The sequence below is a fragment of the Eptesicus fuscus genome, chromosome 16 (genome assembly GCF_027574615.1).
Source record: "Eptesicus fuscus isolate TK198812 chromosome 16, DD_ASM_mEF_20220401, whole genome shotgun sequence".
NCBI lineage: Eukaryota > Metazoa > Chordata > Mammalia > Chiroptera > Vespertilionidae > Eptesicus > Eptesicus fuscus.
This window is the reverse complement of record NC_072488.1, coordinates 2381346-2406250: the sequence shown is the minus strand read 5'-3', so window position 1 is coordinate 2406250 and position 24905 is coordinate 2381346. Positions and strand designations below refer to the sequence as shown.

Sequence of the window (24905 nt, the reverse complement as noted above, 5' to 3'; positions counted from 1 at the left end):
GCTCTTACGGAAGTGTTTCCCCCGCTTGCAACAACGTGGATTCTAGGAATCTTTCACACACTTACCCTCGCTGATAACGGGAGTCAGGGTCCACGAGGCAGGGGCTCTGACGCAACCTCTGCAAGCTGAGAGCATTGAAATAGTTTTCAGTGACTTTCACAGCACGTGTGTATCTGTCATAGTTATACTGTGCAGTATTTAAAACAAGTACTTATATTTTAAAATACTTAAAATCCACCATGTATCTGTGGATCCCATTTCTCCGTTCCCTGTGATGTAGACTAGAGAGGGTGATGCTTTCATTTTGAGTTAATTTCGCCTTTCTACATGCCAGACGATAGCACTGCCTTTGTGAATATCTCCCACTCCTCTAGTCCATTCTCACGCAAAGTGATTCAAAATCTCTCAGTTGAGCATTACTGTTAATCACAGTTTTAATTAAAGAAATATCAGTGTGTGTATGCTGTAAAGCCTCCAACAAGTAAGTGGTTCCGCTATCCTGGGCCTCTGATCAATATCTCATTCAATTTTCCTTTGTAATTCGTGCCCACTTTTCTCCTTTAATACAGCCCTACTGATAATTTGGGTTCCTCCCTGTGCCTGCCCCATCCTGCCCTGAGTAATTCTCACTTCCAACCTTCTGAAGCCCATCTCTGTCTTCTTGGCAATCCCCACACATTCAGGGGGTGATTGTCTATCTTGTGACAGTGAGATTTCCCCCTGAAATCCTATCAGCTCCAGGGGAGCCCGCAGCCAGCAGACTGAAGCCTGGGTGGGAGGGCAGCACCGCCAGGAGGGCGAAGGGCGGAGGGCGGCGGGCGGCGGGCGGGAGGCGCGCTGTTCCGTTCCAGTAGCCGCTTTCCGGGTCTGTCTGCTTCCCCGTCGTCTCTGAGCTCACACAGGCAGCAGCCCCGTCTGTACGCTGACTCGCAGAGGCTTCCATGGAGCAGGCTCCTCGCTGGCCCTGTGTCTGATCTCCTGCCACGGCCCCAGCGCCTGTCTCTCCCGCAGCAGACAGGACAAGTCCTTGCAGGCGCGCAGCGCAAGTACCTGGGGAGAGAGCGGAGTGTGTGTGCCTGCCGCGGAGGAATAGGTCATTCTTGAGGGAGGAGTAATTGCCCACCATTTACTTGAAAAGCCTTTTTCTTCCCAAATTAGTGTGTTCTGTGTGCCACCTTGTCTCCGTGGCTCCATCGTTCCTCCCCATCCCTGTTAACGTTGAAGCTGGAGGGTTATGGCTCTGGGGACAGAGAGGAAATGAGCAGGTCGAGGAACCTGCTGAGGCTGACATTTCACGCGAGGCGAGTCAGCTTACGTTTCTCTTTTGAATTATTGTGTGTTTTTTTAAAAAGCCAAAGTCAGTCGTAATTTCATGCCATTTGTCATGTGGAAGCTTGTCATCTAGAATCCTTACTGGACACATTTCCTGAACAAAGCTTGATAAATCAAGTGGTCTGACACACGCCTGGAAACCAGAAGTCCTCACCCTGGAACCTGGGTCTTAAACTTGAACCCCGCGTCGCCTGGGGCAGGTCATGTAACATCTCACCTCCGTGCCGTCGGGAAGGGGTGAGCTCTAGGACGGCTGGCGGAGAGCTGCGAGGATGCATTTGGAGCTCCAGGTCACCGACAAAGAACATGGGTTTGGTCTGGGGACTCCAGTTTCTGAAACTGAAACACCAGGAGACTCTCCAGCTAGAACAAGTGAGAAGTCAGCATAAACTCCTCTCTCCACTGAAAGCACAGATGGGAGATCTCCAACAGACACATCACGCCTTGGAAGAATACGTTCGGGACCCCCTGAGAGAGAGGAGGTGGCGAGCAGTCAGATAGACAATTTAACGAGCCACGTGAGCATCTTGGTAAAGAATTGATTAAAATGGGCCAACTAGCAGAGCAACTAGAAAAGAGGACAGTTTTGTGGTGGGTACCCTCAACAAGGAACTTGAAGGAGCAAAGTATCTGAAGGACATTAGCAGCAGCTTGAGGGCCACAGGATGGCTGCAGCTCAACAAGACTGCGTGCGCCGCTCCCGCACAGCTCAGGCAGTCAGCGGCAAGAGCTTGGAGTGTAGCTGACCTGGAATGTCACATCCAAGGAGCACTGAGGAAGCCACAGCGAGACTGGGTGAATTCACTTCCAGCAAAATAACGTAATAGTATTGGAAGATACAATAAAAAGACTCAGATCTACAATTTTAGAGACTGAAAAAGCACAAAATAAATCTCCCAGAGTGGATTCCTTCGTCAAGACTTTAGAAGCAGACAGAAATTACTACAGGAGTGAAGCTCAGAATCTGAGGAAGATGAGCAGAAGTTCATCTGAGAGTCCAAGGCGCCCGTCTCCATCTTCCCGGGGTACAAACTGATGGAGCGCTTTTGAAGACAACAAGAGACGGTGAAGAGCTTAACTGCATGCTGGGAAAATAGCGTCATTTGGCAGAAATTCAGGGTAATATCAAGACTTACATCTGAGAGAGGCAAGACCTTCCTTCTTCATGAACAGGCACAGGAAGAAATTGCTCGACTTCAACAAGAAATTATAAAAAGCCGTAAGCCTCCTAAATCAACACAGCACATGCCATCCTCCGGCGGGTGGAGCCTGGAAGAGGTAGAGCCTTCACTGATCTACGAAGAATGACCACAGAACGGGATAGCCGGAGGGAAAGGCTAACGACTGCCCAGGAGCCTGCATTTCACCAGAAAGCTCACTTGGGACAAAGGCCAGAGGATCTGGCGTGTGCAGTTCCTAATGTAAAGAAAAATCACTTCTGCACTTTTGGCTATAAGCTGTCCGTGGCTTTCCCCTCTTCCTTTTTTCCTGTGTTCAGAGAAGTTATTTTTCTAAATAAGGGTTATAATCCTAAAATATTGAAGGTGGTATATCTGGTGTAAATTGTCAATTCTTTGGTGTTTATTTTCTTTTAAAAATGTGAGTAAAATCTTTTTTATGTTAAAAAAAGGATAAATACCTCTGTCTCGGGATGTTGAAAGGATTAGTTAGTCTGTAAAGAAGGTTAAAGATGAAAAGTGCTTTAACAGTGCTTCTCACAGCATGCTTGCTCAGGAAAGAGGGCCGCTCTATGCTCACCACTCGCTCTCACACTGGACCAGGAAGGCAGGTCAGAGCGGTATAGGCGCCGTAAACCGGAGCGCGCTCACCGGCTGGCATCAGACACGGGCTCGGGCTGTCACGGAGCACCCCGGTCTGGGGGCTTCGCAGGAGCCGAGCTGCACTCGGTCATTCGTCAGAGCTCGGACTCCCTCAGGAAGAGGGCCTTCCACACAGCTCCCCCTATTCCACCGCGGTCTCAGGATTGACTTCCAAGGGGACATGCAACTTCAAGTTGGTGCTGGGAGGGTTGGCAGGGAAGTGTATTTTTCTCTGTTTTGAGGAGGGAATAGAATAGAAAACAAAACCATATTCTCTCCTTTTTCTCTTCCCTCTCTTCCAGTTTCGTCATAGGGATGAGAGGGTGTTGCTTTAGCCTTTTCTCCGGACGGATTAGTGCTGATGTTAAAAATTATTTAAGGTGTCTATCTGTAGGCCTAATTCCATTTTCCCCTGGAAACCAAGTTCACAAAAAGGGCCAGTGTTTTGATTTTTCCAGTAAAACGTTATGACGACATGCACTGCTGGCTTCTGGGCCACGGGTACCTGAGAGTAGCCATGTAGAGCGGAGAAGTCCTGGCCCCCCGAGGCCGTGGGGAAGACGTGAATGTTACGTAATTAGCACAAAATTCAAGTTTCCCGTCTGGATTGCACAGAGGTGGTGGGAGGGTTCAGTGGGCAGAGGAGAGAGAGTTGCAGGGCAGCAAACCATGGCAGAGAGCCCGGAGGAGCCGGGAAGCACAGAGCTGAAAGGGGACGGAAGGAAGTGTGGGCCCGTGGGCCGGCAGTCCTTCCGGTGGGAAGGGGAAAGGCGCCTGGAGAAGGGCAGGACCAGGGCCGGGCCGAGGGCTTTGGGGGCCTCGTTGCTTTTCTCCGTGGAAGCGGGCGGTGCGTGGTCAGGCTGTTCCTCTGCGGCTGGTGAGCGGCCCGCTGACCCGGGAGGCAGGCAGAGCTCTCCCGGCTGCTCTGCGGGGACGCGGAGGCCCGGGGTGTTCGTCCTCTGTGGGAGGCAAGTGAGGCGCTGAAATACTCACACCCTCGCCCAGGCAGAAGGGCCACTGACCGTCACACAGGCTTCAGAAACAGGACTCAGTGAGAGAAATAGCAGCCTTTGAACTGAAAACACTACATGAGTAGGGTCCCTAACCGCCGTCACTGTGTGTCTGTGAGCATGCGGAAGGGCCTCCATTCCTCCCACTGTCGACTGAATGCCATTTCCCTCAGTGCCACATGTGTGAAAGGGTTATCCTCAGGTGATCACTCCTAATTAAACTTGTTCCGAACGGCAGATCCAAACAGTGCTAATGATTGTGCCTTCTCCCAAATCTCTCACAGCAAAACCCTAGAAGATCGGCTGAAACTTGAAGCAAAAAATGGGACGTTGAGTGTGTCCGACACCACAGTCGGCAGCAAGCAGCTGACATTCACGTTAAAGAGGGTGAGTCGTTTTCTGGCGTCACTTCTTGGCTCACTGGCACCTGGCGGCAGAGTGCCGTGGAGCCCTCGCCTGCCTCCCCGCGGCCAGGGCTGAGGGCTGAGGGCTGAGGGCACCCTGCGCGCCTTGGGCGGAGCCGGGCGATTTTCCAGGGTCCTGGTGACCCGAGGTTGGCACTGCTGGTTTCTGGGCCACGGGACCCGAGAGTAGCCGTGTAGAGCAGAGTCCTGGCCCCCCGGGGCCGTGGGGAAGACGTGAAGCTTCTGTGGCTTTAGGACCAAGGAGGGCGAGTGAGCCGTTGGTGACAGTGCCGCGCAGCGGCCCAGGAGTCGGAGTTCAGAGGGGACTGGTTGCTGGGGTCCTGTTCTCACGGTTCCTGAGAGCCCGTCTTCAGGGTCACACATGAGGCCTGGCCCACGTCAGAGGGAGACCAGGTGCTTCCATGTCGGCTGTTAACTAACGAGTAAAACCAGATGTTGTATTTTTTCTCATCCAGTAGATTTCCCTTAATATGTTTTGTTAGCAAGTGGGAAAGAATGCCAAAGATTCTACCTCTGATTTTTAAAAATTGAGATGTCGTTCAGAGACCTTAAAACTCACCCTTGACAGTGTACAGGTCAGGGTGTGCGCTGTGTGGTCATCACCGTTACCCAATTCCAGCACAGCCTCATCACCCCGAAGGAAACTCATGTTGCCCCGTTTCCCCGGCCCTGGGCAACCCCGGGTCTATTCCTGTCGGTGGATTTGTCTGCCCGGACATTCCCTATAAGTGGAATCACACGGTGCTTCCTCTGGCGCCGCCGGCTCTCCCGCACCACGCCTTCGGGGGAACCAGTGGCAGCTGGAGCGGAACGCCACTCCTTTTGGGGCTGAGGAGCTCTGCATCGTGCGGAGGACACGTGTCGCTTGTCCATCTGTCTGTTGATGGACACGTGGGCTGTTTCCCCTGTCCTGGCTGTTAGGAATGACGCTGCCGTGGGACCTGGGGTAGAAGGCTTTGTGTGGACGTGTGTTTTCGTTGGTCTCGGGGGTGTACCTAGGGGTGGAATTGTGACTCATAACTTTCCGAGGAGCTGCCAGGCTGTTCTCCAAGGTGGCGGCCCGTTTGCACGCCCAGCAGCCGTGCGCAGAGGGTCCAGGTCTCCTCGCCCTCACTGCACGTGTGTCGTCTTTTCCATAGTCGTCATGTCTGTTGTCATGTTAACGTGCGTCTCCCTAAAGGCTGTCAGCATAGAGCATCATGTATGTACTGACTGGCCATCTGTGCATTTTCTTTGAAGAAATGAGTTCAAATCCTCTACCCGCTGACCTCTGGTCCTTCGTGGCTCTCAGGTGGCATCAGCCTTGCCATATGATAAGAACTTTTTTTTAGTTAGCGTTCATCATCTCACATACATATAATAAAAAGCAAAAAAAAATGGCAAACTTTTTCCTCATGACAAGAACTCCTAGGGTTTACTCTCAACAACTCCCACCTAGGCCCGGGTCCCACAGCGGTGCGCGGTCGGCGGTGACCAGGCATCGGCGCACCCGCCGCCCGGCACCTGCCTGTGTTGGAACCGGAGGTTGTACCTACCGCCCACCTTCCTCCAGCCCCTCCGCCTCCAGGGGAGTCTTTTGTCCGGGGTGAGAGCGTTTCAGGCCGAGCAGCCCCCTTTTAGAGCCAACAGGGCACAGGCCAGCGGGCGCCCAGGCGTCCGTTTCCAGCTTGAGGAACTCGTGTCCCTGCAGTGTTTTGCGGTGGCTGTCTGTGCGGTCCTGCCAGCTCAGAGAGCACCCGAGCCCTGGCTGTGCTGTAAGCTGCTCAGCCTCGCCGCAGCGGGGACACAGGCGGGAGCGCGGCCGTTTGGAGCGGAGGAGCCGGCTGGCCGAGTGACGAGTGCTGGACGCCGCTCTCAGCAGCCGGCGGGGCGGGCGGGCGGGCTGCCGGAGGCCCGGTCAGTGGGAGCAGGTCTCGGGCTGTCAGGGCCGTGTCCGTGTTTGAAAGCAGCCGGAGCCTTTGGAACCAGCGCTGGCGAAGGCGTGCTGCGTCGTGGCTGGGTCACTCTGTGCGCGGTGCTGTCTCCTGGAGGTGGCTCTTCCCCAGGGACCGTCCCTTCGGGGCGTCCGGCAGCGCGGTGTGGGGTGCAGAGCCAGGCTCGGGGCTCTGTCAGGGCGCCTGTCCCGCCTGGGAGGTGGCGTTCCTGTGTGACAGGGACAGTGGGCCTTGTCCTGCGGCTGCAGCCAGGGCCGCGGTTGTCAGGGCGGAGGCTGGCGCAGACCGTGTGCCGTGGGCGGCTGGGCTGAGAGCGGGTCGTGCTGTTGGCATTCGGATGTGACCAAGGGCATGTGGGCCTTTCTTCTCTTTCCCTCATTGGTTTTCTCCTTCAGTCTGAGCAGCAGAAGAAGCAGCAGGCGGCCGAGAAAATGCACCGGCAGGAGAGGAAAGCGCTGCGTCGCCCAGCCGGCCACCTCAAGTCCAGGCGCCAGCGAGGGCGGCCCTTTCCCTGAGCGGATGGACCGCGCGGACTCAGCAGCTCCGTCCCCCGGCCGGTCATCGGTGGAGCACGGGTCCGCTCCCGCCTCCATGGTCAAGACCGGCAACTTGTCCAACCGCCTTCTGGGTCAGAGCGGTGTCCCCGGGCACAAAAGGTGTGCACCCCCCCCAACCCCCCCAAGATCATCCTTTCCCAGTTTCAATCAGTGGACCAGGTGGTTGGTGTTCACCTTGTGAAACGGGGACCAGGGCCTGGGGGGTCCTGTGCTGACGGTGCCGGCTGAGCCTGTCCCCGAGCTTCCTCTGACAGCCCCGCCTCTCACAGTGGACACCAGAAGCACGCGTGGCTCAGCTCCTGTGCAGCCTTGGTCATGCATATGTATGTGTGTGTGAGTGAGCGCGTGTGTGCATGTGTGTGTACGTGTGTGTGTGTGTGTGTGTGTGTGTGTGTGTGTGTGTGTAAGTATGCTGGTAGGTGTGCTGCTGGTATATCAGTTTGGGATTTTTTAAAGTATTTTTATACCAAGAGAATATAAAATAATGGTAATAACTTAAAACAAGAAATGGAAGCTACGGGGTATTCTTTTATACTCAGCTCAAGATTACATTCAGACTTTTTTATGTTTCTCACCGGCATAGAGAGAAATGGCTGATGAACACATTCATAAAAATAAATACTGTGTATGAATGGCTTCTTTAAACAGACCCTTTCTGTGAGCTCATCTGAGAGTTGAGGTTGGTTCCTGTTTCTCGGGTGTTGGTGTGGCTGCGCCCCTGGAGCGGCAGCGGGTGGTGGGTGATGGACTCCGCCTGGGAAGCCGGAGGCTGTTCACTAGCCAACAGGCTGCGGAGCTGTACTGCCTGGCCCGGACCGGGGTCCCCGTTCCTCTGGCCTCTGCTCTCCTCTTGCCTCCTCCGCTCGGTCCGCTCTCAGATCCCCTCTCTCCGGTCCTGTCTGCTCTTCTGTGCAGACTAGCTGGCTCCACAGGCCGGGGCAGCGTGGCTCCCACGTCCACGTCTGTGGTCTGAGACGTAGATTTTTCCCCACAAAGTGTATGTCGGTGTCTGTGCGGGGCGGGTGTGTGTATGTCGGTGTCTGTGCGGGGGGGTGTGTGTGTGTGTGTGTATGTCGGTGTCTGTGCGGGGGTGTGTGTGTGTGTGTGTGTATGTCGGTGTCTGTGCGGTGTGTGTGTGTGTGTGTGTGTGTGTGCGCAGAGACCCCATCCCCAGCTCGTGTCGGGGTGCCCGCGGCCTCCGCCCACTCAGTGCCTGGTGCTGGCTGCTTTCCTCCTTCAGCTTCTTGTCCCCTCCTGCCCCCCATGCACCTCCTCTCCCAAAGGACGGCTTCAGCGCCCGGCGTCCCTGGCTTCCTTCAGGCCCAGGCCCAGGCTTCCTGGGCCCAGTGCTCCCGGCCTTCCCTGGGCTTGGGCCCTTCCGCCCTGTGCCTGCCCCCGGGCCCCTCTCCCTTCCTGGGCACCCCCGGCGGTGTGGGAGCGTGTGCCCTGGTGGTGGGCCCAGCCGCGGAGCGCAGGCTGCAGAGGGACTGCGTCTGCTCTGGAGCGAGGCCCTTCCAGGTCTGGGCCTCAGCACCGCCAGGTCCCGGGGGGGGGCGGGGGGGCATCCATCTGGGACGCTGGCAGCCAGCAGCCTGGCCGGGGGGAGGCCCTGTGGCCTACCCGGTCTGAACTTGGCCTGTTTATTTACCTTGAGTCGCACTTCCTCCCATAACACGAGCCCAACACTGTGCTTCGGCGAGGGCGGACTGAGGCTGCACTTGAGGGGAGCACCTGGCACAGACGGAGGCTCACGGGAACGGACACGGCGTCTCTCACCAGCCCCCCACCTCTGCACACCCCCTCTCCACTCACCGTCCTTTAATGTGGAAGGGTGTCTAGAGCTTCAGTTCGGGGGACTCCTGAAAGGGCAGGCGCAGGGCCTGCTGGGAATCTGGCCACGGCTGCAGGATCCCCTCCGCCCGCTGTCCCCCTGCGGGGAGGGTAGGACGCCTCAGGCTCCTGTGAAGTAAAAGGTACGGGCTCTGTAGCCCCTCATTTCCTGTGTTTGCTATAGGTTGCTTACTTGCCCTAGGACACCCCGTTCTCCTGGGCCCCAGGCTGTGTCGGGAGGGGCCCTGGGGCCAGCGGCACTGAGAAAAGGCTGGGGCGCGGGAAGGGACGGCAGCTGGATGCCTGGGGGAGGAACATGCTGGTCAGAGAAGCCCCCAGAGGGCTGGTAAACCGCCTGACTCAGTGGCTCAGAGGTGGGGCCAGAACTTTCTATCATCACAGCCACCACTGCTGACCTGGGCCCCGCTTTGAGGACCACTGAGCCAGAGCAGAGGCCTGGGCGGGGTTTTGCCTGGATGTTCAAGGAACAGCCTGTTGGCCACGTGGCCGAGGGAGAGGGTCAGACTCTCCTGTGGTGGAGGCAGCAGCAGGTTGGTGCCAGCCGGTTCCCGCCGCGGCCCCACCACTCCGGGAGCATCAGGTTGAGTGTGGGCGCCAAGGCCCGTGGGTGTGGGTGTGGGCTCTGCAGGCTGAGTCCACGGGGAGTGGCAGGTCCCACCCTCTGGACCTCCGGCACTGCCTCTCTTCCCTCGGGAATCCCGGCAGCAGCCTGGCCTGGCAGCCTTGTCTGCAGACAGACGACAGCAGAGTCTGCAGCCCAGACGCACTGTGGGAAGCAGGCTTTCAGGGTGAGGGTTTTCAGAACCAGATCGGGTCTCCTGAGTGGAGACGGAGGAAGGAGAAGGAGCAGGCCTGGCCTGGCCCAGACTTGCTCGAGGCTGAGCTGCTGCCAGAGGCCAGGCCATTTAACCCATCCGTGCCTCGGTGTCTCCATCTGTAAAATGGGTTTAATAACCTCTGTTCCCTAAAGACTTCAGAGGGTGGTTATAGAGCCTAATGAGTGAGGTGCATTGAACTCCTCAGAAGAAAGGTGTAACGAAGTATAAAGCACTATTGTAATTAGTTCTCGGGTTGCATCTTGTTTTAATGGGGTTACCATGACAACAGGTTTATTTGAAAAACATGTAAAAGGGCGTGGCTATAAATCTCAATAATCAGTAAATGTTTTGTGCTGCTTTCTGTTGTGATTAAGAACCTTTACCAATAGTGGTGCACCGTCAGCCATTGGTTCCGGTGACATAACTTGCGCGCAGCGTGCCTCCGCCCAGGACCGCGCACCGGTTCTCACGGCAGCGAGCGGCGCTTGACACGCGACTCGGAATTAATGGACCCGCAGTGCCTGGCTCCACAGCTCGAGCGGTGGTTCCTCTGCGTAAAATGGAGATAGAGCCCCAGTACTATCGTTCCCATCCACACTTTCACTTACCGCGGGCTCAGTTACCTGTGGTCCACCCGGTCCAAAAACATGAAATGGAAAATTCCAGAAATAAACAATGTGTCAGTTTTACATGTGCGCGTTCTGAGTGCCGGGATGAGATGTGCTGTCCCGCTCCGTCCCACCAGGACGTGGTCACCCCTTTGACCAGCATCTCCACGGCTGTCACGGATCCCTCCCGGTGCTCGTGTTGAGGTCCCCCTTACGTTACTTAGCGAGGCCCCAAAGCGCCAGGGCGGTGGGGCCGGCAATTCGGACGTGCCAGGGAGGAGCCCTGACGTGCTCCGTTGAGAGAGGTTTATCTGCGGGAAAAACACAGCATATGTAGTGTTTGGTGCTGTCCGCGGTTTCAGGCACCCACGGGGGGAGGCAGGGGGTGGGGAGGTCTTGGAACGCATCCCCTGTGGAGAAGGGCACTTTGTATGGACGCTGGCTACGGCAGTCCGGGCTCTCCAGAGCACAGAACCAACAGGAGAGAGATTTCCTGTGAGGCATCGGCCCGCGTGCTGACGGAGGCCGACAGGTCCCGGGATGTGCAGGCCGCAGGCTCCAGACCGCGCAGAGCCCGAGGCCGCGTTCGCAGCCTTCCTGCTCCCGCACCGCCTTTCTCCGCAGAGAGCTGCAGGCAGGCACCCCACGCAATTCGATGAAGAAACTGCCAGCTCACCCTTCGCCTGGGGAGTCCTCGGGGCCACACCAGCCACGGGGTTCAGCTCGTGTTACTTTCTAACTCTTGGCTGTTGGGTTGCCATCATCCTCTGTACCCTTGACCCTCAAATGAACCACTCCCAGCCCCGCAGGTCCCAGGAGACCGGTGTGTCGGCCACAAAGCCCGTCCCAACCAACGCAGAGGTGGGGAGGGAGGGACAGAGTGCCCCATGGGTCTGCCCCGTGGCCTGGCTTCTGGGGGTGACAGGTGGCGTGCACAAGGTGGGGGCCGGCCTGGTTCTCATGGGGCCCAGAGTGGCCTACACCTTGGTGAACTTGATCCACTATGTGATACCGTTCCATCTGTATGGGTAACCATAGCAGCATCCTGGTCTGGGGGGCCACACTCCTCCCCACCTGAGAGCCCCAGGTGTCACGGGCTCAGGTAACCCTGAAACCTGAGCTGTCACATTCTTCTTCACCCCTTATTTATTTATTTATTTATTTATTTATTTTGCTGATTTCAGAGGGGGAGACAGAAACATCAGTGATGAGCCAGATCCGGTGTGGCTCAATGGATAGAGCGTCAGCCTGCGGACTGAAAAGTCCCAGGTTCGATTCCGGTCGGGCACATCCCCAGTAGGAGGTGTGCAGGAGGCAGCTGATCCATGTTTCTCTCTCATTGAAGTTTCTAACTCTCTATCCCTCTCCCTTCCTCTCTGTAAAAAATCAATAAAATATATTTAAAAAAAAAAAAAGAAACATCAATGATGAGAGAGAATCATGGGTCAGCTGCCTCCTGCACGCCCCACACTGGGGATTGAGTCCAAACCCGGGCCTGTGCCCTGACCAGGAATCGAACCCTGACCTCCTGGTTCATAAATCAACACACAACCACTTAAGCCATGTTGGCCAGGCTCTTTACTCGTTTTTAACTGTTGGGGGGCACGTCTAGAAAGCAGCTCTGGGAGCCCCACCGCTCCCTGGCCCCGCTGTCCTCCCTGCCCCGGCCGTCCTCCCTGCCCCCGCTGTCGTCCTCCCTCACCCAGGCTGCCCTCCACTAGCCAGTGATCCTGCTAAGACGCTTGAGCGCTGGGAGCCAGGGAGCTGACCAGGCCCCGAGAAGCCTCTCCGGTTCCTTCCCCTCGACGTGTCTGTGAAGGTCCCTGTGAGCACGACTGTGTGGAAAGGTCCTGGAATAGGAAACAGGGTCCCAGCTGAGTGTCTGGCTACTGAGTCTTTAAAAACATGAAGAGCGTTTCCTTCGCGGCTGCCGCGTGTGCAGGTCCTGCCCGGATCTGCACATCCTGATGACTCAGTCGGATTTCCCTCCGTCCCCCGGTCTTGCATGATTGTGCGCGTGAAGCTGGGGTGGCACCGTGGGCACCCGGGCCAGCCTCGCTCCATCACATGGCACTGGCCCCCTGAGCGGGCTTTGCCCTGCTAACCCGGCCGCTGCGGAGTGGAGACCGCCATGCGGTAGATAGCTAACAGTGGCCTGACCCTTCATGGGGGCCAGGGGGTTCTCTTTCATTTTAATTTTTTTAAATATATATTTTTATTGATGTCAGAGAGGAAGGGAGGAGAGAGAGAAACATCAATAATGAGAGAGAATCATTGATCACCTGCCTTCTGCACGCCCCCTAATGGGGATCAAGCCTGCAACCTGGGCATGAGCCCTGACCAGGAATCGAACCATGACCTCCTGGTTCATAGGTCAATACTCAACCACTGAGCCCCGCCAGCTGGGCAGGTTACTCTATTTGAACCACCCTTAAGTGCGCAGTTCAATGTGTAAGTACATCACATTGTTGCTCACGTGTGGTGGGCACCCACCGCTGACCATGCCCATGAGGAGAGCCGCTGGTGGAAGGAACGTGGGCCCCCACGCTCAGACGCCCCCTTCCAGACCACCGTGTGAGGAATAAGGCTGTGCCTCAGGCCCCTGGCATTTCCGGCTGCCGGGTGCTGCCGCTTTGCCCGCAGCCTCACCATCAAGTGCGCTGCCAAGCTGGCGTCCTTGCAGCTGTGCCCACAAGGGCCACCCCAGGCCATGTCTGTCGTGCTGCGCCGTGCCCCCCTGGACGTGAGAGGAAGAGCCCTGACTAGGAAGAGCCGTGGACGGGGTGTGGCTGGTCCCCAGGTTCTCCTGAGCCGCAGGTGGCCCTGCGTGCGGCCGCAGGTGGACGCTGAGGATGGGCCCCGCGGAGCCCAGCTCGCCCTCCATGTACACCGAGGGCCACGAGCGGGTGTATGTGCTCCTGTCTGCCCACATGCGAGCAAACTAGTTCTCAAGGCCAGGCCTGGTCTTGCTCGGCCGGGCACCCCTGGGGGCCCTGCTCCAGGCCGGGCAGCAGGAGGGCAGATAAGAGACCCCCAGGGCCTTCAGGCACATCTGCTCACGGGCTCTAACCACAGGAGGTGGCGCTTTCCTTGTCTGAGGCCGTGTTGGCAGGACGGGGCTGAGCCAGCTCAGCTGCCAAGTTCCAGGACCCTGCAAACTGCCCCTTGTCTGATTGCCGGTGCGTCACCTGGCAGAGGCCCTGGGAGGGCCCGGAGTGTACCGGCTCAGCTGTGGGAGCTCAGCCCTGGCATGATGCACTGTGGGTGCATCCCGGCCGCACCGGATACCGTCGGAGTGACTGCCTTGCCATTTTCCCTGCTGGGCTGCGCACCACACGGGAACCTGGGTTTCAGGAACACGGGATAGAGTCTCGGGGTGCTGCGCCTCCCACAGCCCGGCCCTCAGTGCCGAGAGCTGGGAGTGCCCCGGGCCAGCGGCCCAGTCTGCGGGGCTCCATTGGGGCAGCCCTGGCCGTCAGCACAGCGGCCTCAGCGGGGAGGCCTCCAGGCTCGGCGGTCTGTGATGGGGAGATCCTGATCGGTTGAGGCTTGCTTGATAGGCTGGAAAGGAGGGTTCCCTTGTGAGAGGGAGTCTGAGCCCCCAAAGGTGGGCCTGAGCAGGCCGTGTGCACGGTGCAAGGGCGGTCAGCGCCGCGGGGTCTCGCAGGGCCGTGGGCAGCTCTCTGGGCTCTGGTTTGCTGGCGAGTGGAGTGTGTGTTGGTGGGGGACAGCCCCCAGGCCCCCCCATAGCGACATCCGACGTCAGGGAGGATGCGTGCAAGACCTCTCTGCTCGGCCTCACCCTGAGGGTGAGGGTGTGAGGGCAGCGAGGCCGAGCCGCATTATTGCTTCCTGGGGTGCGGGCGGCTTCCTGCCCATGGAGCGGCCCCAGCGGCGGCCCCTCCCTGGAAAGGCTGCAGACGGCGCGTCCGGCACAGCTGGCGGGTTTCCGCCTCATTGTTCGAAGAGCTCTCCGGAGTAAATATGGAAAAAGCCAGCGGGCGCGACAGGCCGCCTGACCCCGGGTGTGCCAGGCCTGGGGGACCTGGCCTGCCCTGCCCCTGGCCCCCTCCTCCCGGCAGTGATACTGGGGTGCCCCGCCGACAGGCCTCACAGGAGAAGGGTAGCATCATTTCAGGGGCAGGGGGATCCCCACTGCCCACAGCCATGTGGGGGCCTAGAGAGCCGAGCTTTCCCCGGGGTGACCGGCGGGGAGGGCTCTGTTGCTAGAGGTGTTAACCAGCCCCCTCGCCGCCCGCCCTCACCCGCTCTCTTCCCTGGGGCGCCCTGCCCCCCGCCCCCAGGCACCCCCCCTGCCCTCAGCTCAGCTCAGCGGGCGCTGCACATGGGGAGCCTCACGTGTCCCGTGTCCCGCGTCTGCGTCGCTGCCTTTACTTGTCCCCGCGTGAAGTCGGAGCAGGTTCACGTTCCACTAAAGGAGCGCCAGTCAGAGGCGACGGCTGCCTGGACGGTGGCGAGTGCCTGCCGAAGGGTCTGGTCAACCAGGAGGGGCCCCCGGAGAGCTGCCCCCACCCGGGGCGGGAGGCATGGGAGCAAGTGTCCCGAAGGCCTTGTAGCCACAACTGGGGGGGGGGGTCTCTGTAACTAACGGGGACACGCAGGCCGGTGTCGCGGGGCCTGTCACCGCCCGGCGACTCCCTGGCGCACCGCCCTGCGCCCACCAGCGCGCCTGCCGCTCAGCGAGCTGAGGTCCCAGGACTCCGCCTTCCCGTGGCAACCCCGCTCCAGCGTGCCCTCTGCCCGGGGACACCTCCCACCCTCCCGGAGCCCGTGTGGCCTCTTCCTGCACAAGCTGACGTGGCCCAGGGACCCGTGCCACTTGGGGAGTCCGTGTTCCTCGCGGAGCGGAGCGGGCGTCCTGCCAGGTCCCGCCTCCTCCCCGCGCCCGGCCCTCGCCCGGCCCGCAGCCACCTGGGCCCGAGGACAGGGCCGCCCCCGGACGAGGTAGGTGCTGAGAGGCCGTGCCAGCCGGTGGCTCGTGTGGCCAAGTGGCAGAGGCGCCCCTGGCTTGGCATTTCCCCGAGGGGGAGCGTGGTGTGGCCTCTAACCCCCTCGCGGCCAGCACCCCGTGGTGGTGGATTTGACTCGCTCGGACCCTTTCGGATCCTGCTGCCCACCCGGCCGGCACCTCGGTCTGCACAGCGACCTGCCCTCCGGCCTCCGACAGCTGCCGCGGGCTCGCGCCTCCCTCCCCGGATGCCAGCTCACCGGTGACCCGGTTATGCCGAGACGGGCCTGGCTTGTGCCACTTCTCAGAGCCAGTCTCTCCAGACGGGAGGCCTCAGGCCGAGGCCACGTGCGGGTCCGAGCCCAGGAGAGGAGAGGCCTCCGGAGGGAAGGGCTGGGGTCAGCCACCCGCGGGCGGGGTGCCTGCGGCGGGCCCCCCAGCAGAGCTGGGACCGCACCTGGCCTGCAGCACTGCGGCCTGGACCCGCCCGCACCGCCCTCGCCCGGGAGCGGGGACACTGTCAGGGCCACGAGGCCGGCGTCCTGTGGGCGGGAAGCAGTGGCTCTGACAGCGGCCATTGCTTCCGGCCGGGCTCTTCCCCAGGGCCTGCTGGGCGGGCTGGGGGGAGAGGGACTCGCACGTTTTCTTCTCTGCCTCTCTCTGTTGTGTCTAGTTTCTCAAAGTCTACTTGCCTAATTCTGTCATTTAAAAGGAAGCATTTGAAATAGATTCTTAGAAAGGAAACCATTAACGATTAAAGATAAAAACTCACTCGACCAGCGTGGCTGTGGTTGAGTGTTGACCCATGAACCAGGAGGTCTCGGTTCGATTCCCAGTGAGGACACAGGCCTGAGTTGCAGGCTCCATCTCCAGTGTGGGGCGTGCAGGAGGCAGCTGATCCATGATTCTCTCTCATCACTGATGTTTCTATCTCTCCCCATCCCTGCCTCTCTGAAATTAAAAATTAAAAAAAGATACATGTATCTTGTGCTCAATTGCACCAGAGAAAGCAATCGTATTCTTACTAGAACTATTTTCTGAAGGGACAGTGTGTGTGTGTGCGCGCGAGTGAGTGTGTGCGAGTGTGTGTGTGCGTAAATGTGTGTGTGCGCGTGTGTGTGAGTGAGTGTGTGCGAGTGTGTGTGTGTGTGTGTGTGTGTGTGTGTGTGAAGTGCCTGCTGGGTGTGAGAAAGCATCACAACTGGGAAAATCTATTTTGTTTGCCTTCCGCTCCTGGGTCCCTAAGTTCTCTGCCACCAGATCCCTGTGGGTCCCTGTGGGTCCCTGTGGGTCCCTGTGGGTCAGCAGGGTCCCTTCGCTCCCGTCTCATTGCCAAGGAGTGGGTGGGGCCTGCTCGGCTGGGGCGTCTTGTTTTCATGAGGCCAGCGACTTCCGGCCCATTGCCCTCGGCTGGCCTTCACCTTCCTCAGCGGTGAAAGCCACGCGTTCTCTGGGCCCCGATCTTCGTAACCTGATCCCGGGCTCTGTCTCCCTTTGCAGAGAATGCCACGCCATACGCAGCCCCAGCGGCTTCCCGGGCTTTTCAATCACACATTGTTCTAAAGAGGCCGTTTCCAGCCGGGAAAGTGCCTTCTCCGTGTCCGCCCTGCAGTGACTCGTGAATAAAAGGAGTCCTTTGTGCCGGTCGCTATTGAGACATGATCTCCTCCAGGTCGGTAACAATGTCCCCAGTGTGGGGCCGTGGCCCAGCGTTACCCAATGCGTAGCAGCGTTCCCGGAGCGATTCGTTCTCACGATGGGTCACGTTGCACTGCTGTTTTCTAATGCTGTGTGGTGGCTAAGGGGTATGTCCTGGTGTAGCACCATCTTCTACACGGAGTGGCCAGACCATTATGACCGCCCCGTCGGTACTTCGTTGGGCCACCTTTTGCCTTCAATCCTGCGGCGATTCTTCTTGGCAGTGACTCCACGAGATGCTGAAAGGTGATGCGAGGAATCTGACACCATGCCTGATGAATAGCCCTGTCCAGTTCTGTGAGATTGGATGGTTGTGGAACCAGCTGCCTGACTGATGGCTCTTTTAACCCTTTGCACTCGCTTGCTTTTTTCTCGATTCCTTTATTCTACTCGGGATTTAATTTTTTAACTACCCCAGATTTTACAAAGCGCGGCAGTAGAATAAAAAACTGGAGTTTCTTTTCATACAAACTTATTTATTTGGATTTTTTTATATTTCAAATTATTGATACATTCAATACAATTCGACATACGAGCTGCTACCGATGCTAACCGTGTCGAGTCACACTCGACATCTGAGTGCAAAAGGTTAACTTCGTCCCACAAATGCTCAATTGGGTTGAGATCTGGTGATTGTGGGGGCCACCTAAGCAAGGTAAAGTCTCCTCATGTTCTTGAAACCACTCCTGCACAATACGAGCACCGTGGTATGGCGCATTGTCTTGTTGGAAGAAGCCATCTCCATTGGGATGCGCCATCAACATGATAGGATGAACCTGATCAGCAACGATACTTAGGTATGTTGTGCTATTCAGACGCTGTTCCACACGAATTAAAGGGCCCAAATCATGCCAGGAAAACATGCCCCAAACCATAGCACTGCCCCCACCAGCTTGAAGGGTTGTACTCATGCATGTGGGGTGTATGCTTTTATGCTGTTTGTTTCTGCAAAATTCTCACTCTGCCATCTGCATGATGCAACTGGACACGTGATTCCATCGGACCACGTGACTTTTTTCCAATGCTCGGCTGTCCAATCCTTGTGTTCCTGTGCGAATTGGGGATGTTTTATCTCGGTAACTGCAGACAGCAAAGGTGTTCTAACAGGCCTTCAGCTTCCATATCCCATACGATGCAGTGCACGGCTAATTTGCCTACAAACATCAGGTGGTCATAATAATCTGGCCACTCAGTGTATTCCATTATCTAGTTCATCTTAGCCTCGTGAACTTTTTCTATTAAAAGATAACCCCAGCCCTGGCCAGTTTGGCTCAGTGGATAGGATGTCGGCCTGCAGACCGAAGGGTCTGGGGTTCGATTCTGGTCAAGGGCATGTACCTCCGTTCCATTGCAGCCTCCTCCCCGGCCCTCCGCCTGGTCAGGGCGCATGCAGAAGGCAAACAATTGATGTGTTTCTCTCACATCGATGTTTCTCTCTGTCTTCCCCTCTTTCTTCTACTCTCTAAAAATCAATGGGAAAATATTCTTGGGTGAGTACTAAAAAGTTTTAAAGTTTTTTTAAAAAAAGATAAGCCCGCCCTGGCCCGTGTTGCTCACTGGTTAGCATAAGCTGTCAGGTGGGGCTGCCCCCCCCCACACACACACACACACACGAAAGCAAGATGCTTTAGTCAGGGCATCCCAAGGGTTTGGAGGCTGGTCCAGGGGTGGACAGGGGCCGTGGGTGCAGAAACACTGGGAATGCGTGGCGTTCGGGGCCTGGAGGGGTGCTGAGCGAGGTGTCTGAGCGCTGGTGGGACGGCGGAGGGTGTGCGGTGGGCAGGGGGCTTCAGACGCAGAGTCTGTTATTCTGCCCCCTTAGGCCTTGTGCTTTGGGGTCCGGTTCCACTGGGTGTGCACAGGAGCCAGTTTCGTTAACCCCCTTGTTCTTGTGGGGCCGCCTTGACTGAGTAGCAAGTCCCCCAATACCCGTGGAACCGTCCTGAGCGGCCTGTCTGTCCCGTCGGCTTGCTGGTCTGCTCCTGGCGGCACCGCGTTCATGTCCGTGACTTCGTGCTCACGGGGCCTCTTGTGGACTCTGGCTGGCCGTGGGCTGGTCCTGAGCCGGCTCTGCCCCTGGAGCGGAGGTCTGGGAGGAACCCCGAGCCCTGTCCTCACGACCCCCCCACCCCTCTGAGGCCCGAGCCCCCTGCATGACCGGATCCTGGGGGGAGAGGGGGTCATTGGCACCCACTCAGCCCTGAGAGGTGAGGAAATGACGCCACTCTCATTCGGAAGGCCACTCCCCGGTTTCGGGCGCCCGCATGGCCTCGCTGCGGGAACAGCGCTTCCCAGGTTAAGAAAGAACCATTTTCCAGACACACGATCAGAGATCAAAGCTGCGGCTCCAGGACAGGCGTTTCCAAACTGCCGGGCTGGACGGTTTGGTCTGTCGGGGAGCCGGGCTGGAAGGGGGGAGCCGGGAGAGGAAGGGGAGGAAGGCTGGAGGGGAGGGGAGCCAGCATCTTTAACCGCGAGCAGCAGCCAGACAGGAGGCCCCTCTCTATCTCAGCCCCGGGCATTGCGATGCCGAATAGGAAATGCCAGCCCAGCCCTGACGGCAGGGTGGAGGGCACACTCGCTCGGAGTGGCTGTGGCTGCTCAGCCTGCAGTGCGCCCTGGGAGCATCTGTTCCCACGTGGGGACGGACGCCCGTGAGGGGTGGCGATGGAGAAGGCCAAGTGCAGGGGCCGGGCAGCTGCTGGCGGCCCTCGGCCCTCGGCCGGGGCAGTGGCTGTGTGCTCAGGAGACGGCATGTCCTCGCTCCCTCTGGGGCTCGCCCGGCGGCCTCTCAGTGCCCTGGCAGATGACTCACAGCCCTCCAAGTTCCAGATGCCCGGAAGGATGCCCAGGTGTCCGATCCAGGACGCTGGTCTGTCTGCCATGTGCCTCCAGCGTGTCTGGTGGCGGTTGCACTTTGACCTGCCCCCTCATTCAGTCACTCGTTCCCCCACCCCCACCCCCCGCCACTGACCCTGGGTCCACCCTCGGGGCTGCTGGAGCCTCCCAGTTTCCCCGCGGTAACAAGCTCAGCCCGGGGGACCTGCAGGCAGCAACTGGGGGGTTGGGGGTGGGGGGTGGGGGGGCCTGCAGGCAACAACTGGGGGGTCGGGGGTGGGGGATGGGGGGCCTGCAGGCAGCAGTTGGAACACAGGGAGGCCTGTTGGCGGCCACGGCCATGAAGCTTTGTGGGGCCCCAGGAGCCTGGACCCGTGACCTCTGGATCTGTAGCTTCCTGCCAGGCCCTTCTCTTTCCTGAGCCTCCGTCTGCCTTCCTCCTGAGTCCCAGGCCCACTTCTCCTGGCGGCTTTACATCACTCCCAGCAGGACATCTGTCCCCGGACCCCCAGGCGCTCGGGGCCTCGTAGCCCATCAGAGCTCAGGGCCCCGGAGCGGCCACACTGGGGACGGAGGCGAGAGGAGGCCTCCAGCTCCAACCCCGGCTTCAGTGCCAATGTCGCCTACAGCCAGCACGTCAAACTCGCAGCCCCCGGGCCGCACGCCTCGTTTATTTGGCCCTTGTTAGCCTTTGAGTTTGACAAGCTCGGTCCACAGGCTCCGGGAGGGCAGCAAAGGAGATGAGGTTCCTGGGCGAAGCATGAGGGTCGGGAGACGCAGGCGGCTCAGCAGGGCGGGGGCCCACGTGTCTGCCAGACCCGGAGGTGACGGAGGCCAGGCCAGCGGTGAAGGGCACAGCGCCACACCCTGTTGCGGGCAGAGCAGTGCTCTCCTGGGCGAGGGCCTCTTCTCCATCGGAGGACCGGCTCCCAGGCTGAGCGTCCGCCAGGAAACACCAGGCGACCGGGACCCTGAGCCAGGCGTCCGCCCGGCCGTGGCTCATCGCCGAGGGAGGTGGCAGGCAGGCACCAGGGCAGAGAAGGCCCGGAGCACAGGAGCATGGAGGTGCGGCTGCTCACACCCACCGCCTGTCGCTGACCGCCCCGTCCCCCTCACCCCCGGGGCAACCCCTGTGCCCATCACGGTCCTCTCCAAGGGCCACTGTTGCCAGTGCCACTGACGGAGTGACCCGTAACTACATTTGCATCTGGCATCTTGGGGCTGGCAGGCGCGCTCCCTCTGAGGGCATGGGGGAGGGGGGCAGGTGCAGCGCCCTCTCCGGCTCCTGTGTGGCCGACAGCCCCTGCCCTGTCATCCCGTGGGGACCTCCTCTTCCTGGGAGTTGGAATGGGGCCTCCCTACTCCAGTGCCCTCGCCCTCACTACCCACACCGGTGAGGGCACCCTCGGAAGTGCTGGGGTCAGGACTCCAACCTGCCTGGTTTTGGGGGGTTGTTGCGGGGGGGCACGATTCAGCTCACGGCACCAGCGGACTGAGGAGGGGAGCCGGGGCCCGGGCGGGGTAAGGCTGGGTTTTCATGACCCGCAGTGCCGTGCCGGCCCCTGCCGCGTGGGTCCCGCAGCACTGCGGCCCGGGAGGCCCGGGTGGGGGCCCCCCTGCCCAGCACCCGGCCAGGCTGCTCCCGGCCGCCCCGGACCTGGGTGAGCTGGCCGGGGCCTGGAGCGAACCCCCCGGGTGGACTAGCGGAAGGGGAGGACGATGGAGGGGGCGGGCCGGGGCCCAGGTCTGAGGGAGCCAGTTCCTCTGGCACGAACGTCAGTAAATTACAGGGAGAGCAGTGGGAGGCCGGGCCTGAGAGGGTGGCTCCTGGCCGCAGGAGTGAGGAGGGGTGAGCCTGCGGCCGCACAATGCAGCCACTGTGTGCGGAGGAGGCCAGCGCCTGGCGTGGCCCCGGATTCCGGCTGGAAGGCTGGGCAGGGAAGAAGGAATTGGAGCCCCGGGGGTGTGGGGGTCAGGGAATTTGTAGATGAGGAAAGAGCCAGAACCTACTGTTACCAACACAGATGGGGCGAGGCGGGGGGGGGACTGAGAGACAGAGGAGACGGAGCGGGAAGGAGTGGGGGGGAGAGAGAGACGGAGGAGACAGGGAGCAGGAAGGAGTGGGGGGGTGCTGAGAGACAGAGAGACAGAGGAGACGGAGCGGGAAGGAGTGGGGGTGGGGAGAGAGAGGAGACAGGGAGCAGGAAGGAGTGAGGGGGGGAGAGAGACAGAGGAGACGGAGCGGAAAGGTGTGGGGGGAGAGAGAGACAGGGTGGGGAGAGGGCAGGCAGTGGGGGTGTGGGAGAGCCCTGCCCCCCCCTCACCAGCCGGCACATTACCCACAAACCTGGGAGGATGTGACAGTCTCTACCCCAACTGGGGATCAAAGAGGCTGAGAGCCCGGCCGCGCGGCTCAGGGGGAGCGTCGGCCTAGGAACCAGGAGGTCGTGGTTCGATTCCGGTCAGGGCACAGGCCCGGGTTCGATTCTGCTTAGGGCACAGGCCCGGGTGGCGGGCTCCATCCCCTGTGGGGGGCGTGCAGGAGGCAGCCGATCAGTGACTCTCCCATCATTGATGTTTCTGTCTCTTATTTCTCTCCCTTCCTCTCTGGAGTCAATAAAAGAAATATAAATATGTTTAAAGAGGCTTGGGAACTTCTAGAACAGGACGCTGTCCGCGGCCCTTACTCCCCAGTGCTGTTTTCAGCGACCCCACCCCGCTCACGCCCTTGGCTTATTTCTCTGAGGGGGGTTTGCCCGCACCTCCCTCTTTCTGAAGCCTTCATCGGAGGTTTTGGCACTGGGCCGGGCCCGCATCACGGGGCCTGCGGGTGCCCACCCTGCGGTGCCCCCCTGCACTCGCCTCGAGAATGGGCCAGGGCCCCTCACTGAGCCCCCAGGGGCTCGCCACCCCAGCAGGCGCTTTTCCTAACTGTCACCCTCTGGCCCTGCCTCACTGCCCTCAGGTCTCCTGTGACCTGTCCCCCCTCCCCTCCCTCCAGCCAGACCCTCCACCCAGCCCTCTCCAGCGAGGCCTCCCGCCTCCTGGGCCCAGGGAGAGCGTGGGAGCGGAGCGGGGAGGGGAGCGTGGGAGCGGGGAGGGGAGCGTGGGAGCGGGGAGGGAAGCGTGCTCGTGCTCTGAGTGGGGAGGGTCAGCAGGAAGTGGCAAAGAGGTGGTTCCTCTGATTAAAGGGACGGAGTAGCCGCCGAGCAAACCGGCCCAGTGGGTCCGTCCCTAAAACCGGGGACTCGGAATCCAGGGGGCCACCCAGAGTCTGCACCGCCTCCCCGCTCCACACCCCCCTCGCCCCCTCCCCCCACTTCCATAGCATAGGTGGGGAGACCCACGGGGTGACCGGAGCTGGGACCAGAACACCGTCCCTGCTCTCAGCTAGCTGGGCTCTCACGCATCCACATCCCGCACCCCCGCACCCAGGTTGGGGCTGGTCCCGGCCACCTGTGTCCTTCCTGCAGGTGTGCACAGGCCTCCAGGGCAAGGGAGGAATGAGACCCCCCCCCCGAACCCCCGAACCCCCGAACGTCTAGCTGGAGGATTCAGTGGCGCAGGGAGCAGCCCCGAGGTCGGCTCTGAGAGCCTGGGCCCCCTGCGCGGCCTCCCCTGAGCCGGAGCCGGAGCCGGAGCCGCTGTGTTGGGGTTCCAGCTGCACAGGTGCCGGCGGCCCCCAGGGATCGTCCCAAACCTGAGAGTCAGCCCAGGCCAAGCCGTGCGGGCTGCCCCCCCGCCCCCTGCCCGCCTGGGCCCCTGCACACCATTCCCTGAGCACTCGTGTGTGTGTGTGTGTGTGTGTGTGTGTGTGTGTGTGTGTGTGTGTGTCTGTCTGTCACTGAATTGCTTTGTGCCGACGAGAGGAAGCGGAGCCAGGGGAACCTGGGAGGAGGCAGGGGCTCCCCGCACGCCTCCCCAGGCCGCACTGAGCCTGTGGCCTCTGGGCTACTGGCCTCCAGGCCGTGTCCGGGCGGAAAGGCCACTTTCAAAGGTCACCGGGCCTGGGACGGCGCTGCCGGCTCTTCCCCATGCTGGCTTTGGACACGGAGTGGGTTTGCCCACACCCGGAGACAAAAGCACGATGATCACTCGCTTTTGTTGCGCCTGCGTCTTTGGAGGTTCGGAGACCGCGGTGCGGGCCGGGGCAGTGCTCGCTGCCAGGCGCACTCCTGATAAAGGGCCTTTGTCCCTGCGTCCCAGCCCCCCTCTGGGCCGCCGGGCCTCAGGGTCTGCCGGGGCCAAGCAGGTCAGAGGTACAGACGCTGCTGGGGTTCATGTGCGCTGTGCCCGTCCACCCCCAGGGCAACCTGTCGCGGGGGCTGTGGGGCGGACAGCCTGTCTCCACGGGCTCCTCCTGTTCTTACTTAACACAAGGACCCAGTTTTATCTGGACACGTGGCTGCCGGAATCAGACCGCATTCCTCAGGAGTCCCGGCTGCCCAGCGGGGCCTGTGACAAATGCCGTCCAAAGGCCTGTAAGCCACAGTGTTTGTGTGGGACTTCCAGGAAGTGCCCTTTAACGAGAGGCAGAGCCCGACCGGCTGGCTCAGGGGTTGAGTGTCGACCTATGAACCAGGAGGTCACAGTTCAATCCCCGGTCAGGGCACAGGCCCGGGTTGTGGGCTCGATCCCCAGTGTGGGGCGTGTGGGAGGCAGCCGATCAGTGGTTCTCTCCCATCACAGATGTTTCTCCCCCTCTCTCTTCCTCTCTCTCCCTCTCTCTCTCTCTCTCCCTCTCTCTCCCTCTCTCTCCTCTCTCTCTCTGAAATCATACAAATATATGTATGTATTTTTCTTTTTTAAAAGGAGAGGCAGAACCACACTGCTCTCTCCTCCCTGATGCTAGCTGGGCATCAGACCCGGTGGCTGGAGCTCGGAGCCACATGGGGCCATGAGGTGAGAGTCTCTGCCGAGGGGGGCAGAGCCACCAGAGCCAAGTGGCCCGGTCCCTGCCCGTCGTGAAATCACCCCCCCAGCCTGGACTGCTTCCTTGTAGGATTTTGTGTGAGATAAGTAAATTTTAGGGACTGGTACTAACA

At 59.7% G+C, this 24905-nt stretch overlaps 1 protein-coding gene across 4 annotated transcripts in view; it reads left to right on the top strand.

The window, feature by feature from the left end:
• NOL10 (nucleolar protein 10) overlaps positions 1-24905 on the top strand; it is a 112659-nt gene that overhangs the window by 57745 nt on the left and 30009 nt on the right. Inside the window, exons 20-22 of one of the 4 annotated variants that reach the window (XR_008558499.1) lie at positions 4447-4549; positions 6917-7177; positions 16825-16996. Coding sequence is in view for 1 of the 4 variants with exons in the window: in XM_008138373.3 (XP_008136595.2) it covers positions 4447-4549; positions 6917-7036 (223 nt within the window). In the remaining 3 variants the exon portion in view is untranslated. Of the gene's footprint in view, positions 1-4446; positions 4550-6916; positions 8076-10121; positions 10431-16824; positions 17479-24905 lie in introns of those variants that run through there. The other 3 variants (XR_008558498.1, XR_008558500.1, XM_008138373.3) reach the window with 3 other exon arrangements.